We start from the raw sequence: 19,001 nt of genomic DNA, 5'->3' as shown, positions 1-19,001 counted from the left end.
CAAAGCAAAAGCCATTGGAGCTGTGGAAAAGTTCCAGCACATCTAAAGAACTTGCTGAGGGAAAAAAAGAAATTTACTGTACTCTTGGGTTCTTTCAGTCTATTTCAACTTTCCCCACAAAAGGAGAAAACTTGCAGAAACCACATTTCTGGGCAGCTCTAAGTCTGCGCAACTCAAGCTCCACACAGAGCTGTAGGTTCCGTGCTGTGAGGAAAAACAGGTGAACACTTCCCACCTGTCAGACCTGTCTGCTCCGTACCTTTTGGTCCTGCTGCTCCATCATCGCTTCCTGTTCCATCAGTTTTTCCATTAAGGCCTGTTCCTGCTTTTTTCTCAACTCGTTCTCTTCTTCTGCTTGCTATTTATCACACACACACACAAAGACCCAACAAGTTACAGCTTCGAATCACTACAAGGAACCTGAATGTTACAAATGAGCTACACTTCCCAAGGAGGCAGACTGAGTGTGTAGCAGTTCAGCTAAACAAAGTCTGAAACGAGTGGGTTGGGAGAGACCCCCCAGGTCACACAAATCCCCCCACCCCGATCCCAAAGGACACAGTCAGGGTTGAAGGTGAGCACTTTGACCTCACAGACATTCTGTTTCTGAGGACTCCTCTGGTGTTTCAGACAGCTGTGCTGCCTTTCAGCCTTGACAATAATCCCAAACCAACTATTTGCACAGCCCTGGGCTGCTGCTGTTGTGCTCACGTTGCATCGAAGCTAGGGGGAGCTACAAGCTGTGCTGTTGGGAACCCTGAGACTACAGATAGCAAATCATGACGAGAATGATGAGAAGGGGAGGATGCTCCTGCTTACCTTATAGGCCTTCACAAATCGGACAAACACTGGGAAAAAGACTGAGGGGGGTGTTGTCTTCGGATTCTCCCCAAAATACTTCACAGCATCATCAAAGGCATCCTACAAAAAGTACATGCTTCAAGATACGCTCACCAGCCATTACCACAGATCTCGGTGTGAAGGGTCAGCATTTCCTCTGCTAAGGAAATGCCAGCACAAGCAAATAACCTAAGGCTGGCCTCACCACAAAGGGAAAAAAATGAATGGTAACAATGCATGAGGGTAACATTATGGGAGAAATTTTAATACACCATGACAGACTAATAACTCCTCATTTTCCAAGTAATGCGCATTTTATACATTCACATCAGAACAGAGGAGAACCATGGAGATTCTGATCCTCTTTACTCAAACCCCACTGCAGAGTAACTCAGAGGCAGCACAAAACACCCAATGTATGCACAGAGCACGCTCTGCTTCTCCAAGGCACTCAGACCCCAAGAATTAAGAAATACCTGTGCAATTTTGGCATCGTCCTGCAGTTTCTTCAGCTTTCCTTCATTGTTCTGAATGAAATCCTTCAGCATCGTGTTGTGGTCATGCATGGTGTACTCACGCTTCGTCAGATCCAGGCCTCTCTGGAGCTCCTTCACATCCAAGAGGACATTTTCTAGAGACACTAGGAAATCAAACAAAACTGTTGAATCGCTCCTGCCGTGCAATCACCCAACCCACAGCATGACCAGCTCCCTGCTACAAAGTGCCCCCAACCACAGCAGTGGCTGCCACTGCCCCTCACCAAACATGGGAGGTCACTGCTGTGATGCTGACAGCAAATCCCTGGCGTGTGTGCTATGCCAGGCAACCTGCTGGCACCAAGGGTCCTTCCCTAAGTAGGCTCTGCTACTACACTGCCAGATAACACTGAAACCACATGGTTTTATTCTTAGGAAAGTGGGAAAGCACTGAGAGCCCAGTAGATGCACTAAGGACGTGGCCGTGGCTACAGTACCTGCAGCAGCCTTCTCCACGTAATGAAGTTCATTGTAAAAGAGGGATACGTGCTGGTACTTCTCCTTGACGACATTAGAAATATAGTGCAACAGGGTTTGTTTTCGGTCTGTTGACTTCGTTTCTAAGAGCTGGGGAGGAAAAAGCAATGAGATTGCTGGGTTAAGGCACAGCGGACGCCAAACAAAGTGACCAAAGGGGTGTTTGTGGCCTTGTCCTGAGGGGCAACCAAAATGCTGGGAATAGTCATTTCATACAGAGCACAGGGAAGCGCCTTCCCTGATCTCCACACTCTGCCTCTGCCATTGCTGGCTGGGAAGCACAGATGAGCCCCGAGCAGCCAGCAGCCACTCTCCATTTACAAGAAATGCATTTCAGCTTGTATCCCCTTGTAACCTCTGGTTTACTCACCAGGTCTAGACTCTGTAGCTTAAATCCATACACCGCTCCTCGCTTACTGCTGTTCATGTAGTTACCGAGAGCCAAGATTATCTGCCAGAGCAAAACAGAGCGGAGAGTCAACTTTCAAGGCAAATGCACATCGGTTCAGAAAGCTCTGAGAGTCAGTATGCAAACACCCAGGTGCACATTCAGAACACATAAGGGGTTGCACTGCTGAGTGGCTGAGTGCAACCAAAAAATCAGACTTACCTCCAGAATTTTCTTAAGCTTTTGAGATGACTTTATTGAGACAGAAGCAGCTATTATGGCGTGAAGTTGCTGCAGGTGAACACAGGGAGAAATTTGGTTAATGCACAATGAACCCAAAAGTAAAACTCAATTCAAAACACCTCTGCTCTTAAAAAATCACACACAAAAAACCCAAACTTGTTTTGAACCCATACGGTGCGCCCAGCATGAACGCCATCCTGCCCCAGCATGTCCAAAAGTTAATTTGCACTGCAGATTTCCAACACTCAGATGTGGTTGAGGAAAACTGTATTTGTATTTCAGCCCTTCTGACTGTGAAAGATGCACGGGACATACTTCAAAGAGCCCTCAGACCAGCACTGAAAGTAATTTTCCCTGATGGTGCAAACGAATAGATTTTCATTTAAACTGGTTTTAAACTTGTACAGAGTGAAGAGAGAGGATGATGTGGAACAGCTCAGGGTTCCAGCTGTCATAGAAACTGTGCCTGGGATCCGAGTCACTGTTAGATGAAAATATACGTAGAAAAGCACTTTTTCATTCACATAATTGTTTCTCATTCTGCCGCTGTGAGAACTCAGAACGACTCTGTGACACTCAAACCATCGCTGTCTTAGGAAAATGAAGATCTCTACAACCTGCACTGTGCCCTGCAGGCCTGACTTGCACCACAGAGAGCAGCTCCCACAGGAGGGCTGAATACCCAGGCACCATTTCCCTGTAGCTAACACATCTCCAGGGGCTGTCTCCCACTCACCGGGGTCAGCATCTGGATGCTTTCAGCAAAGTTGCCTATGAATGCCATAATGGTCATCTTCTGCATCAGCCTCTCGATCTTGCTGAACTGCATCATGAAACGGTCTTCATCAGACAGGTTCTCAATGGGTTTCCTCTCCCGCTCGTAGAGCCGCAGCACCTTCACCTCGTTCTCGGTGGGCAGAAACCTCATGAGGCACTCAACAAAATCCACAGGCAGCGTTTTCAGGTCAAACCTATGTGATAGGAAGAGAGATTACGGCACCAGGAGAGGCAAAGGTTGGATATTGGGAATGGTTCCTTCTCCAAAAAGCGGTCGGACACTGGCACAGCTGCCCAGGGAGTGGGGGGGTCACCACCCCTGGGGGTGTCCCAGAGCTGTGAGAACAATCCTGCCCATGAAGCTGTCTGCACATAGAGATGTTAACATGCTTACTGCGCAGAGACAGCACAGACACGAGTGCTGATGTGAATGCTGCTTGGCACCTTGATTCTGTTTCCAAAGAAGGAGCAGACACAGCTGGAGGGCTGGAGCTGGGAGGCTGGGTCCGTACCCCACAGGATGGGGCATGGCAGGATCCCATGCTGCTGTTATGCTCTGACACACCTGTATCACATTTGGGTTTGGCACTGCGTGGGGCGATTACATAAACCTCACTGCATGTAAAATGCTTCCAGTGCACTTGGACTCAACTTGTGCTTTGTGGAGCAAGCTGAAAGGGTTGTGTCTTCCTGATACTCTGCCTTTGAGTGTTTATTAGAACAGAAAATACCATGTACGTCAAATGAGAAATTCAGAATGTAATGGCATACTGTGGGTGAACGCGAATTAGCTTCTTTAACAAAATATGTGTTAATTTGTTAAGCCCATATAGTGATGGAGCGACACAAAAGTGCAAGTTAACATACTGTAGTACAAGGGAATCCGATTTGTGGGAATTCAGATCAGTTCCATCCCTACTGATGGATTTTTTCCAGATGCAAAAACATTTACATCAACTGCCAATTCTAAGTCATTGCACTTACCAAAAACCACAGTAAATCTCAAATATGATTTCTTTGCTGACAAGTGTTTGACTTACACGTGAATAGCTTTGCATATTTCATCTGCCGTCTTTCCAGCTTTCCTTAAAGTGATGGCAAGATTTTTGGCCCTGTTTGCATCCAGTAATGTGACTTTGTTAGATCCTTTCTGAGTTATTTTTTGCTTGCTTGATGTAAGATCGATGGCTGGACCTTGGGCTTTTGTTTTGAATATTTCTTCAAATTCATCCACATTTAAATCCTAAAAAGGAAAGAAAGTGATTTATCCCTCCCATGGCAAGTATTAAATCACACACTGCCCAGCATCGTACCAGAACTGCAGTAAGACCCCGTGGCAGCTGTGGCTACAGCAGAGAACTTCAGGCAGGGGTTGTACAGTGGAGTAAGCATGCACTCCTGAGTTGGTAATCAGGAAATTTGGCCTCTGTCCCCAACAGCCCTATGCATGTTCAGAAGCTCAGGCAAATATTCACATTAGCGCTCAGACTTTATTCAGCCATGTGGATTCGCATCCATAGCACAGAGACCACGCAGCACCTGAGTGCTCAGCCCTGCTCTGGGTTGCTTTAGGCCAGTATTGATTTGTGGACAGACACGGGGAGCAGGAGGCAGCAAGCACCGCTCATACCTCCAGGATCCTTTCATCATCTATTTCGTTGAACACCGTCCCGTTGATCTGGTTGGGTTTGAGGGCGACCCAGTTGAATACTGGCATGCGGAACTTGGTCTTGATCGGCTTCTTGATTTTCACAGCTAAAGACACCAGAGGAAAGGAAACAATCAACTCCCCAGCAGCTGAAAAACACCCCGTGTGCCCAGACCGCAGCCTCTAGAGTTGGCATTCCAGCACTGGAGGAAGAACTGGCCATAGCTAATGATCACCCTGAGAAGCCTGAAAAGATCCTGCTGCCTTGACAGGCAGGCAGTGCAGAGAGGCTTTTATCCAACCCTCTGGCTGCTTCAGGGCCAGCGTCTGCAGAATGGGACTGAACGCCAGAGGCTGAGAAAACTACACAAAAGGAAATGTGTTATTACTTTTATTGCCCCATGTTGTCTGGACTGCTTTAAAAGCCCATGCTATTTTTAAACACTAAAGAAAATGGATGGAGCAGCCAAATTTAACCCTGTCCTGCTGGCTGCAGAGCCCACCTCAGTGCGAGCTGGGGCATGGCTATGCAGTGTAGGGCTGCTTGAGCATGTACAGTCCAAACCCAGCTGCTACGGGCAGCACAGCAAGCAGCACCATCCACATCAGTGAAGGCATGATGGCCTCAGCCTTTAGCAACAGCTAGAACTGCCAGCTGAGGACACATCTCTGTCACTGATGTGGAGGAAGGATGCATCACTGGCAGTAGATGCACCACAAAATTCAATCCAGAATAGGTGACGAGAAGGAAAAAAGCTTCCTTCCCAAGGTTCCACTGCTGCAATGGGGCAGTGCTCTTTCAGAGGGGCCAGGGGTGCCTTTTAAAGCCAAACCTCGTACACACGAGCTTTCACACAGCTTAAATAATGGGTTTCGTCTTCTCAGGTCATGCAGAATTAGTGTCTCAGTAACCCACATAGAGAAGCTATGGAAACTCTCATTCAGAAGAGAACACAGTCCAAGAAGTAACATCAGAGCAAAGAAAACAACTTCATTCCTGGTTCTAACAGATCTGGAGGGCACACGAACGGTTTTGGTAATTCAGTGCTCAGTTCTTTGTATGCTGATGAAAACACAAGGCTGTTGGCTGCTGCAAATTCAGGATCTTCATTATAGTGTTTGATCAATGTGTCACTACAGAATCATAGTAAAGAAAACATTTATTTCCAGACTGCAAGCAGGAAACAGAAGCCCTGGTCCTTCATCTCCAGTGCTGGAGAAAAGAGCCCCTTCCCTGTGAGCAGGGCCAGGCAGGTGAGCAGCACTGTGCTCCATGTCCAAACCCTCCCACCCAGCTCTGGGCTCACTGCACCCCACAGCAGGTTCTCCAAGATGGGGACAGTCTGTGTTTGACTCAATTCAATCCAGTGCTTGCTCCAAGGAAGTCCTGACCACTGCCTACCCAGCATCCATAGCAGGGGCACCCTGCCAGCTATCTGATGCTAGATAGAGATGCTAGATTATTTTCTCCTTGGTTTCAGGAGACGCTTTCCCAGCCTGCAAAGCACTTGAGCAAATAACTATTTTACTTTCCCCTGCTGATGCTGCATGTTTTGCCATGACAGACCACCACTGCTGTGCACCAGAACCAGGTGAATGCTGGAAGCACCTCTTTTGCTTTGTCCTACCACTTCTAAAGCAACAGTTGAGTTGTGTGTCCATGTACATTCCAAGTCACGCTCCTTTTGCAGGAAAGCTGCAAAGAATAAATTTCCAGCAAGAGAATTTGCTTGAAACAAATGTCCATGAATAACAGGGAACGTACACAGTATTCGGCTTGGAAGACTGAAGGCTTTGAGAAATACATTTATCCAATTGGAAGACATGAACACACCAGCAACTTCTGCTCATCTAAACCAAATGGTTTTACTCTCTGTACAATGAATGTGTTTAATCCCAAATCATTTCTAAAAAAAAAAAAAAGACTTTCTTTCCAAGCTAAAATACCCACGAAAAACACATCTTCATCTCATGCATACATTAGAATAGATTAGTAACTGCTCCTGGGTTATTTCAGGACAGGAAAGGAAGCTAAATGCCTTGTGGGCCAGCTCCCACTGCAGCTGAACAAAATGCCTTCAAAACCTCTTCCTACAAAATCTTCTCCCTGCTGTCAGCTGGTAAGGTGATGTCCTCATGAATAGCACTGCTCAGGGCAGGGACACAGTCATGGCTGGAGGGCAGCCCAAAAGAAGCCATATCTTAATTACATGCTGAAGTGCTTTGCTGGATCGGGGCCTAGGAAGGCCAAATCCTGCTGGCTGGCAGCAAACCCAAAGCTAACACATGCCAGCTAACACACATCCAGCAACCCCTTTGCACCCGCCTCGGCCCTCCCACCACCTCCTGGACTGACACACACAGTCACGGGCACACATAGAGCACAGCAAAGCAGGACAGAGGGAAGGGTAGTTAAATACTTAGCAGAAAGCAACCTACAGAAGAGCTTGATCGGCCCGTCTTACCAGGAAGCAGAAAGAATGGAGAAAAATATGTTAGCGGTGGTCAGAACAGTGGGATTTATCACTGCACCCATTTCCCCCCCAGCCCAGAAGGGTCCTGCCTTGAGAAACATTAATTGCTATGTAACTGGTTTGTCAAGAAAAGGCACTTTCATTTTCCCTTTCAGTTCTAACTCACTACAAAATGCCCATCCTGCCTGCCTGTGGACATGCCCCACCTCTACCACAGCCCCATCAAACACCCCTGGCCACCAGACCCTGCGTACATAACTGGGGAACCTTCTGGATACTCAGCTGGGTTTTAAACATTCTGCAGTCTGACAATCCACCCCAGCATCTCAGCCCAGGCACAAAGCTGGCAGCAGAAACCAGAGGGGCATATTAAACTGCTCTGATAAAATCTCTCCCTGCAGCCCATGGTAAAGGACATGAAAAACATCAAACTAGCAGCTTCGGGTTGAAAAAGCAGCAAGGCAGAACACAGCTCCGCCCACAGATATGGTGATGCCATATCCATGGATCCCTCCCAGTCCATCAGCACAGCAAACTGCAGCACAGACAGGCAGAAGGGCACACCTGCCTGCCAGCTTTCTGCTTTGCTGCCCCAGCCATGGTGCCAACGAGCACTGAGTGCTGCAGAACCACTCCCATCGGGGAGAGGTTAATCTGTAACCCCGACCATGCTTCATCTTTTGTTCTCTTCTTTTTTTTCTTTATTATTTCAATCTACCCTGGGACCCTCTGGCTCCTCTTCCTGATGCTTTTCACTTTCATTAGTTTTAAAGGCTGGAATATCTTATCAGCTCTCAAAAAAAGAAAAAAAGCTATTAATAAGAGCTCCTCAGTCCCTCTTTCTGAAATCATAATGTGCTCTCGAGATCTCCTGGAGGGGAAGGAGTGTGATACCAATTAACAGCCATTTGCTGCATGGGATGCTTGGCATAGGATAGAGAGTACATAAAAACATGATTAAAGACTGTCAGGAAATTTTCCTTCCTTCCAAAGCATTACAAAAAGTTTGCTATTCTTTTGCACAGATTTTCCTTCATCGTGCCCTGGGAAGAAACCAAAACCATCAAGTTCTGCACTTTTGCTCACTTAAAGCCAAAAATGATCACGTCAGAAAAATATTTCTGGCAGAAGCTTCAGCTTCACTGAAGAAGCTCTCCCCTACAGATCAAACCAAATCTGTTTAATTGATACATCTTTCCTTTCACAAACCCCTCTAAGTATAACACCAGATGGAGATGAAGAGTATTACCTAGGCAATAAAGAGAAAAGAAGCCCCATCTCTGCATCCTGCCCCCCACCCCCAGTCAACACTCCAGGTGCTGGGCAGGCACGGGGGTGGCTTTACCTGCAAGCCCTGAGTTGAACACCACGGTGGGAGAGGAGGTGCCAGGCAGGGGGGGTGCTGACGGCGGGGGCGGTGGGGGCAGCGGGGCGGCAGGAGCCGTGTCCAGGGCAGGGCCTGGCAGTGGCGGTGCTGGGGGTGGTGGTGGAGGTGGCGGTGGTGGTGGAGGTGGCGCTGGTGCTGTCACGGGGCCATTTTGTACTGTGAAAAGGAGAAGAGGCACTGAATGAACAGGAGCCAACGCGGCACAAGCAGACACAGAAACACTCCCAGCGGGGCCCACTACCCTCCCTACCCCCCACTGCACATCTCTACCCAAGGACTATACGAGCCCAAGTATTCGTTGGACCCCTTCAACAAATTACCTAAACATACAAACAAGGGAGTTAGTACCTTCCAATGCCTAATTAAGAGCTCAGAAATGGATCAAACAAACATGGTCTGCAACCTCGTAACAACAACTGATGGTGTTTTTCCAGCATAAGGCCAATGTGACTGACCCCAGAATAACAAACCACCTCCAGATCACAGCCAGCTCGTGGCTGGGGGACACGACGCTTCTTACCTGCTTCTGATGCTGCTAAGGTTGGTAACGGTGGTGGAGGTGGTGGCAGTGGTACAGAAGATGCAGCTCCAGCAGCCGGTGTGACACACGTGCCAGCTGCAGCCTCTGCCCCCACAGGCACCATCCCAGAGGCCAGAGCAACAGGAAGGATAGAGATGTCACCATCGCCTTTCTTCTGGATCTTAATGGTCCCCTGCTTCTCCAGTTCATGGATCTTTTTCTCCAGTGTTGACTGTCGCTGGATGGCTTCCTCTTTTTCCTTCACCATTTTTCTCAAGGTGTGAACCTGGCTATTGGCATCTTTGTAGATTTCCTGCAAATGCCACAGAAACAAGCGATTTGCATTTGTATTCACAAAACAGAATACCAGCACCAGAAACAGAAGGCAGCCTGACACCAGACTGTGCACTGTGCCAGGCATTATCTAACAAGGCATTTTCATGCAAACCATACATCTTCATGAGTAAGGAAGAACTTGTTTTATGTTTTTCCCACGCCAGCATTAAGGCTGTGTGCAGCACTGAGCCCTGTGAGAAACCTCACCAGGTACCAACACCCGGGGACACGGAATTTCTGATTGCTATAATGTCTCCATTTCTTATGTTAATCTTAAATATACAGAACTAGGATGCTACCTCAGTTTTTCCTCGAACACAGAGTATTGGATGCCTTGCTGATTGCTCTGCCTATGAGCAGATGTTGACCCATAGAGGGAAGTAGGAACAGGGCTCCTGATCTGAAGGGGAGATTGTATCTGCAAGTAGCCAAGGCAGACGTTCAGAAGGAAGCCTAGATACCAGTCATGCTTTGGGACAACTTTTAGGCTGAAGTTAGTGAATATTATATTAGTAATCTTTGTTATTGAAGTAGCATACCAAGAAATAATGTCTGGATTGTACACAGAAAGCAGGTTGTGCTGGATGCTTTGCAACCTAAGTCTGGAAGACTCCAGTTCCACCCTGAACTCCTCTCCAAAGCAAACCACATGTGCAAAACAACAGACCTGAGCAATACTATGTCCTCATCCAGTTTGCTGATTTGCTGGCATATGCAGAGAGTCAAATGCCCTTCTTTGAGAGCACAGACAGGACATTCTACTTGAAATCTGTGCTCCGTTCAGAATTAGAAAGCTAGCAGAAACTGCTCAGCCCATTAAGGCAGCCGTTACCTCCCAGACACAAAATGCACACCAGACCCCTCCCCTGAAACGTGGCATCCAGCCAGAGTTTTCCCATCACGCTTACCCGAATCACATCCAGTTCTTTGTTTCTCTGCATAAGCTGTTTTTCCAGTTCCACAATCTTTGCCATGGCTTCATTTTCCGTATCTTGGAGTTTTTCAGATAACTATCATAGCATAAAGAAACAGATTATAGAAGTAACAACACCTTTCTCAAACAAAACCACATCAACACTTGTTGGAGCAGCAGTACGTGGTAAACTATTGATATCCCACCAAATCCTGAATCTTTCTTTAGAAAGCAAAAGGGTTCCTGTGTGTGTGGAGGCAGGTGACACTAAGTGCCCAGCTGCAGGGTCCTGCGATGATGAGCATTACCCTTCAGCTATGACTAGCGAGCAACCTGGCTGGACTGCACGCATGACCCTGTCCAGTTCAGGGAACCTACCCCATAATAAAGAACTTCAAATGCCATTATTTGGAAAAACATCAAAGTTTGATCCAAACCACAGAACATTGCAACGGCACCATTGCAAAGTCAACAGATGCTGAAGTGGTCATACCTATAAACACATCTCCTCGCAACAGAGCTAATTTAATAAGCAAGGAATAAAGAAGAAATTTGCACAATATTATTTTTTTCCCTGTGGTCTTTTAATTTATTTTTATCTCTTGCAGGCCCCAGAAACCCCTGGGGTGTGAAAGCCACCATGTTCCTGCTCTGCACAGCCCAGACCAAACTGTCCCTTGACATACACACAAATTGCATGGTGAGCCCCACATTAATAAGTCCCTTCTAGTCCTTCACAACAACATGGGGACTGAGTGAAATAGGAAAGTAATTAAAAGGCAAAAAAAGACATTTTCTCAGGTCAATAAATACCTTACAAACAAATCTCTGAAGCAGGTGGTGCACCCATTAACACAAATACGCACCATGTGAGGTTCAAAGGAACAGCAAGGAAGCAGCCAGGAAGTTTACCTGCACCAGACTTCCTTCACTTGCCAAATATCTGATCATCCACCACAGAGAAAGCACAGTAGTCCACAGGTTTCCCTGAACACTCCTCACCCCAAGGATTCTATCTAGCTACACCTGCATGTCCACCTTCCAAAAGAACACACACAGATACTGCAGCACACACACACAGATACTGCAGCACACACACACAGATACTGCAGCACACATGCAGAGCAGCTGTGCATCACTCCACAGGGAAAGGTGACTCCAGTTTTGTACTAACATGGGAAATGTTTTCTTCCAGTTCTTCAACTCTTTCCAGGGCTGCATTCTTGGTTTCAGCATCCTCCAGTAATGCTCCCACGTCAAAAACGTTATCCAGATACGCTTGAATTTGCACCTGCAGTTTGTCACTCTCTGTGTGTTTCAGTTTCTGTGGAGCCAAAACCAAAAAGGTGTCACTCACACCGGCAGCAGTCTGAAGCACCAGAACTGCCCACAGTGCAAAGGGGAGGGAGAGCAGTGGGAGTTCGGCCACCTCCACCATTCAGGAATACACTCTGCATTTTAGCATTAGCTGAGATCATACATGAAAAACAATCATTTCCAAAAGCCACATGCAGGAAACTGGTCATACTCACATCCAAATACTCATCCAGGCCCAGCTTTGTAAATTCGTACTGCAGGTGGACCCGGAAGTTCATGTCCTCCACCGAGTGCACAACGATGTTGATGAACTGCATGCAAGCCACCTGCAAGAGGAGCCACCACACATCAGCATGTCACTGCCCTGAGTCATCAAATCAAAGGATGGCCTGGGCTGGAAGGGATCTCAAGGATCATCAAGGTCCAACCCCTCATAGCTCATGCACTACATCAGATTGCCCAGGACCCCATCCAACCTGGCCTTAAACACCACCAGGGATGGGGCACCCATCAGCTCTCTGGGCACCCTGTGCCAACACCTCACCATGTTCTCAGTAAAGAACATCCCCCTGACATCCAACCTAAAACTCCCTTTTTTAAACTTAAAACCAATCCCCCTTGCCCTGTCACCATCTGCCTGTGTAAAAAGTTGATTTCTCTCATGTTTATAAACTCTCCCTTTCAATACTGAAAGGCTGCAATGAAGTCTCCCCACAGCCTTCTCTTTTCCAGGCCAAATAAGTCCAGCTCCTTCAGCCTGTCTTCATAGGGAAGGAGTTCCTCATGGCCTCCTCTGGACCTCTCCAAAAGCTCCCAATCCCAAGCACTGGATCAGGCCCTTGGAGCCCAAAGGGATACCAGGTTCCCTGGGTCAGCCAGCACTGCCAGGGATGGCATTTTGCTATTTGCCATTTACTATCTGCAGCTCTCTACTCCATCAGTGTTGGATTCAGGCTTGCAAAGACTTTGGTGCTTTGTTATTTGTAGAAAACATGCTTTTTAAACTGTGGTTTGCACCCCAGCACAGTGCAGGCAAGTCAAGGTCCTCAAGCAAAGGGAGGCAGAGCCCCTCAGACAGCAGGGCAAGGTACCTGCAGAAGGGCAGGAATCATGCCTGAAGCCTCACAAAGGTTTGCCCTGCTGAGGAATGTAAGGCACAGCCCAATCCTTCTCTGCACATCCCCTGTACTCCTTCAGCCCCCTGGTGACCACCTCCAGTCTGCAAGAAGAAGAAGTCTGCCTTGTCCTTGGTGGGTCTGAGAAGGGCAGAACCCACCCACTGTAGATGTAGAGACAGAAGTAACACCAACTTCTCATAAACTCATAGGGAGGTGTCTGCTGTCCAGCAGCCTTTGTCTGCAGATTTGGCTGGGATGTCCACAGTGCTCCTCCCAGCCTGAGCCAGCTTGGGTTCATCAGGGACCACATGGACACAACAAGCTCTGTGATGTCTTACTCCTGTCCCTCAGCATGCCCTGCTTCTTACACAAACCACACTGCTCATGCCGTTAGCTTTTGAGTCTGTGTGGAGCAGAAGACTCCTTCCAGTTCCCCTGGAGAGCTCTGGTTCCTCCTGGTGCTGGAGCTGGCCTTGGCCAGCTGAGCGCTGCTGTCCTGTCAAATCACTCACTGCCAAGTTCCCGTATTTCAAAAGTGCTCTTGTTATACTTGCTTTGGCTCTTGCAGCACTGGGGCCAAACTCTCATTTCCTTTCTCAGATCCTTACATATACAACTAAGGAATTTATCAAGTCAAAGAAAATTAATCTAAGAAAGTTGCTTTTAAAATGAAGTATGTCAATGTCAACAACAGGAACCTTCCCTAAAATACTTCTGCCTTTTTGTTTCTCTTTCCTCCCATCAGATCAATGCAATTAACTGCAACCCCTTTCAGCTCTAACTTCACAGACAGCTCTCGTCTTCTCCATCTAGGGCAGCCTGAAAGCCAGCTCCTGCAGGAACAGCTCTGTTTGTGTTCAGCCCTTGCAACTACTTGAATTACTCGAGCTTTCACATTACATCCTGGAGACTTGGCTCTGGGGCTTGTTTGACTCCATCCTGCAGAAAGGAAGGACTGCTGTCTTAGCACTGCCTTGGCAAGCAGCACAGCCCCGCAGCACAGCACGGTGGAGGGGTGAGCAGGAGCCCCTGCATGGCTCCTCACAGCCCCTTCTCAACCCCAAGGAGCACTCGGGGGCTGCCACTGACTTGCTTCTGGCCTGCGCTAAGCTGCACTGCTCTCCTGCTCACAGACACCTTCCCTGTCAGCATGGCAGAAATGACTGAGTCGGGCACTGGGGACAAACAAATCCATCTGTTAAATTGCAGGCTAACTGAGTGTACATCTGAGGATACTTAGCCAGTGCTGTGACTAGCAACACGTCCTTACTGGGACTGCAATAACAAGGACCAAAACCAATGTAACATATCACAGAGTTACTGAGAGCAGCTTGCTAACTTTAGTAACATTGTAGACATCTCTGTAACTTTCCTTTTGGACTAGGAGTTAAAAAGGTCGTCCTATTTTGTTCTTTTCATTTTTCATTTTGTTGCACTTTTCACGGGTGTAAGCCTGGTCCTGCAAGTCACTGGCACCCACATCTTCTTGGCCCATAGGAGGCACCACACCAGCTGGTTTAACACCGAACTGCTGGCAGAAAGACATTAACAAAAAGCCTGCACTGAACAGTATGAAGTGTCGTGCACTCTTAACAGAGACAACAGAGCAGTGAATGCCACCAGTTGAGGAACCCTCCTGCTCTTCTCTCACCTCCAAATGGGATCATGTCACAATAATGAGCAGTGCAAGGGAGGCTGCACTGACTGTACCTGAGCTGCATCTGTTCTGTAATTAAAAAATGAAGTTCTAATCAGCACCACTCACTCGTCACAGACTTCAAGACACAGACACATAAGTATTTCTGGTACCAAATACATAAACACTGTGCTGACCCTCAGTCCTTCACATGTCTGTAACGTGCAAGTTGGCATCTCCATCTGTGGGTGCCACTAAGATCTTCCCCTCTTGCTGTTTTCTGCTGTGCTCTAGGGAAGTGGATTTGGTGAATAATCATGCACATGCACCATGAGGAACCAAAGTGGTGAAAACTACTGCTATATTTACCCCCAGATAAGGACAGACAGCTGCAATGAGTCTCTCCCACACTTCCCTGTCTGTGATTTTGAGGATGTTGGCACACGTACAGAATATGCTTCTTGATACTGCAGATGCTGCTATTCTGCCACACAGAAACAGTACACACAGCCAAAAGCTTCTTTCCCATTAACCTCACTATGGCACTCAGCGTTTCTTGGAGAGAATTAAACTGTAGCTAAAGCATGACAGTTATATTGCACACTTTGGAATGTTAAAAAATGGTACTGCAATGATTTCAGGCCAACGGTCAGAAGCCATAAACCATGTACATCCAAATGCTGCACGTGGCAGTAGGAGCACACAGAGCCAACACCAAAGGCAAGGTCCACAGATAAGGAGTGCTCACCATGAAGTCTATGTTGTTGTCTTCATTTCGGAAGTGCTCCATCAGCTTCTCAAAGCGCTGTTTCTCTCCACACACCTGCAAAAGAATCCCCAACTGTTTGTTAAAGTACAGCTTGCAAGAGAGAGCATTAAGAACATTTAAGAGCAGCCCTCATGCTTGCTCAGTACCTCTCCGGGCAGGTTTTCTCTGTTATAAGTATTCTTCTTTGTGACAAACGCAACTGAGACACCACAGGTCAACAATGATACCCTGACTCTGCCTACCCTTCTTTCCCCTACAAGTGTAGTGACAGCAGTGCTGGCACAAACGTGCACAGCAGCTCCAGCAGGCTGTGCCACAGGAAGCCTCGGCCTCCTTATGCCTCAGAACTGGTTCGCCACTGTAATGTAATGTAATTAGGAAGAAGACCAGATTACAGAGAGGAAAAAAGGAAAGTTATCACAGGCTAAATGAGGAGCAAAGTACATCAGTGTAACGATCAGCTGGTCAGAATTACAGAGCTGTAATACAGGCCTGGTGGCAGGAAACGCATCCAACTTGAGGGAGAAATCAGATCTAAGATAAAGCAGGTCTCCATATATTGCTTAAATCTCATTACTTCCCCAGAGTGGCCCTAGTTTTCCTGGTAGATGAATGACCTGCAGTCATTCACAACAACATCACAAAGCACCAAATAAGCTGATAAGCCAAAGGGAGGGTGAGAGGGCACTGCTGCCCTCCTTTGTGTGAAGAGCAAACTCCACAGAACTTCCTTTCCTACCCAGTATTCCTGTGAAATTACCCAATGAAAGGTGAGGGAGGACTGGAGGAAGGACTGGTGGCAGCCATAGACACTTCTTTAGAAGCTGAACTCTCCAGAGCAAGGATTTCCGCAGCACACAACCAAACCCCCGATGCAGGTTTCTACTCACTCCTCAAAAGCAAACTCTGTACAAAATATGCATTATTATTGCCATCTCCCCATTAGATTTCTCTTTTCAACTCCATCTGCCTTGCAGTGTGCATCTCCACAGAGACAAAGGCCCTGAGCTCGGGGGGAGTTCTTGCACAGATTTCATTGGAAGCTGAATGGAGATGACTGTTCCATCTGCAGTGGGTTGCTGGGTGATCTCCCTCTACATGTTCTGCTGTCTGTTATGGCTGAATGAATTATATTTCCAGTATACACTCTCCTTCCCATGCAAGTTTCCTAACTGTGTTATTATTTAGCTATACATGGTCAGTACCTGACAGCAATGGGAATTCTACCAGGGGATCTCCATCAGAGGTGGGTGACAGCACTTATTATGAACCACTCAATAACACACCATCAATATTCATGGCCTCAACCCACAGCCTGAACCTGTGGGCCCTGTGCAGGCCCAGCAACCCACAGCCACCTGCATGCAGGGTGCTCAGGGTACACTCAGACACTCACAGACGTGGTATTTAGAAGTGCAGAGTGCTTCCAGCTAAACCTTAGAAACTCAGAAGGCAGAATAAGCACACTTTACAAAGCATGCACCTTGTGAGAAAATGCCCTTGTTGGCCAAGTGCTGAGCTCAGGGCTGCAAGGAGGCTTCCAGCAGGAAAAGCTGAAGAGAAAAGCAGGAGCTGGCAGGGCCTGGGGAACCCACACGCTCTGCAAGCATCAAAGGCAGCAGCTCCTGCAGTGCAGTTTGACTTTGGAGGTGTACCCTGGGCCTGATCCAGCCCCTGCTCCAAGTGAACCCAGAGAACCCTGTCCTTGAGTTGCCCCATAGACTGTTCAGCTGCACTCAGACCTGCATTAGTGGCCAGGCCATTTACTTCCTGATACAGCACATGGGATGGCACTTCAGTCCAACCAACTGCAAGGCCTTCCTATGCTCCCTGCACCCTCCTATCCCCACAAAGCAATCAGAGCTGATACAAGAGAAGAACAGAAGGGTTCGTCTCAAGTTTGAGCTCAAAACAACTGTGCTTCTCTTGTACCCAACTGAGAGAAAATGGAGCTGACATAAAAAAAGGTCCTTCCTGTACAATGGAAGGAACCCAACAACGGCACACATGATCACTCAACAGGAAAAGCTGACTAGATTTCTGGGAAATCTAATGTGAACAGTTGCACATGGGTGAGAAGAGCCGACACGAACAACTCCGAGCCATTCAGGGCTGAGGAATTCAATGACGGAGCAAGTGGCAGCCCCAAGCCCAGCAGCCCACTGCCAGCCCGGGGCTCCAGCAGCAGTGCCTGGGGGCAGCTGACAGCAACAAGAGGAGCAGCAGCAACCTGCAGCTTTCGGTGGCTTCTGGCAGCTATCTCACACCATCATCAGATGAGTCAGAGCTGGGAACATGTGCGCTTCAGGAGACAGCGAGCTGACTTTCATGAAATGATATAATTTATCCTGGAAGATTAAAGGGAGTGAAACTGTAGATGAAGCCTCCAGCCTGAAGCTTGGCCCAAATCCAAGACGAACGCTGAAATCAAATCCCACCGCATGAAACCATATGTTGCCATTTCTATTTGAATACATTTCCAAGGTCTGTCATTTGCATTGAAAGCATGGCTGGGACTAAGAAAGACTGATCTTTCTTTTATTAGCATTATTCTATGTAAGAAGAAAGATTAAACAGGCTACCACAGCTATAAAAAAACCTCTGTCTCCACTTAGGTTGCACAAAAATCCTTTTAGGTTGCATCAAGCCCACATCATTCTGGAAGAACAATGTGGCTTTATGGGAAACCACCCACGAAGGGTCCTGTCCTGGGAAGGGCTCTGAGCACTAACGAGGTACGCCTCGTGCAGATCCATTACAGAGGTACAACGCGATCCTATGAGGAAGCAAATAGGATCAGTTATGAAAAACGCAGTGGCAATTATACCCATACCCACCGGGCAATGCTTTCAGGTCAGGAGGTTCACCCCAAGACCACCCAGCAGCAAAGTTCAACCCAGCAGCCCTCGCAATGCTCCCACTCATATGGTCCCACTGCTAAAAAGCTCCAGAAAGGCAGCTGGGCTATTCTGAAAACACGGCACCGCTTTCTGTGTGGCGTCAGAAAGTGAAAGCCCAGCCTGATGGAGCACCTCATCCTCCTGTCTTGACTGCACCTAATGCTGCCTAAGGGCACAAAGCACCTCTGCTCTGCTGGAGGGCATAGCAGAGAATCCCAGAGCTGTGGGGGCTGGAAGGGACGTCCAGAGCCCCCAGCCCAACCCACAGGAGTTCCCTACAGCAGCTGCATGCGGTGTCCAGGTGGGTGCAAATATCTCTGGAGAAGGAGACTCCTCTCCAGTCTGAGCAGCTGTGCCACCCTCACAGTGAAGAAGTTTATCCTCATGTTTGTATGGAACTTTCTGTGTCCCAGTCATCACACCACTGGCTCACCATCAGCCTGTCAGCCACCAGGACATCCAGGTCCTCCTCTGCACAGCTCCTTTCCAGCAGCTCAGCCTGCTACCCATACTGATGTGTGTGCTTCTTCCTCCTTAGGTGCACGACCCACGCTGGCTCTTGATGAACCTCATCAGGTTCCTGTCCACCCATCCAGGTCTCAATGAATGGCAGCACGGCCCTCTGGTTTGTCAGCCACTCCTCCCAGCCCCATCCCATCACCACGCATGCTGAGGAGGGACTCCATCCCTTCACCCAGCTGGCAGCCTCAAGTCCATATAGA

General features: G+C 47.9%; 1 protein-coding gene across 10 annotated transcripts in view; it reads right to left on the bottom strand.

The window, feature by feature from the left end:
* FMNL2 (formin like 2) overlaps positions 1-19,001 on the bottom strand; it is a 96,705-nt gene that overhangs the window by 6,793 nt on the left and 70,911 nt on the right. For 5 of the 10 annotated variants that reach the window (XM_015869099.3, XM_015869098.3, XM_015869101.3 and 2 more), the window contains exons 10-25: positions 15,359-15,433; positions 12,072-12,182; positions 11,714-11,863; positions 10,535-10,636; positions 9,291-9,603; positions 8,729-8,926; positions 7,349-7,369; positions 4,892-5,016; positions 4,302-4,504; positions 3,221-3,455; positions 2,464-2,532; positions 2,224-2,304; positions 1,814-1,943; positions 1,317-1,480; positions 820-921; positions 260-358 (exon numbers count right to left, since the gene is read on the bottom strand). In XM_015869099.3, the coding sequence (XP_015724585.2) occupies positions 260-358; positions 820-921; positions 1,317-1,480; positions 1,814-1,943; positions 2,224-2,304; positions 2,464-2,532; positions 3,221-3,455; positions 4,302-4,504; positions 4,892-5,016; positions 7,349-7,369; positions 8,729-8,926; positions 9,291-9,603; positions 10,535-10,636; positions 11,714-11,863; positions 12,072-12,182; positions 15,359-15,433 (2,178 nt within the window). The remainder of the gene's footprint in view (positions 1-259; positions 359-819; positions 922-1,316; positions 1,481-1,813; positions 1,944-2,223; positions 2,305-2,463; positions 2,533-3,220; positions 3,456-4,301; positions 4,505-4,891; positions 5,017-7,348; positions 7,370-8,728; positions 8,927-9,290; positions 9,604-10,534; positions 10,637-11,713; positions 11,864-12,071; positions 12,183-15,358; positions 15,434-19,001) is intronic. The other 5 variants (XM_015869103.2, XM_015869102.3, XM_085552154.1 and 2 more) reach the window with 1 other exon arrangement.

The sequence above is a fragment of the Coturnix japonica genome, chromosome 7, assembly GCF_054131305.1.
Source record: "Coturnix japonica strain WE chromosome 7, WE-NBRP24, whole genome shotgun sequence".
Taxonomy (NCBI): domain Eukaryota; kingdom Metazoa; phylum Chordata; class Aves; order Galliformes; family Phasianidae; genus Coturnix; species Coturnix japonica.
The sequence above is the reverse complement of the archived record's forward strand: the minus strand, read 5'-3'. Positions and strand labels throughout refer to the sequence as shown.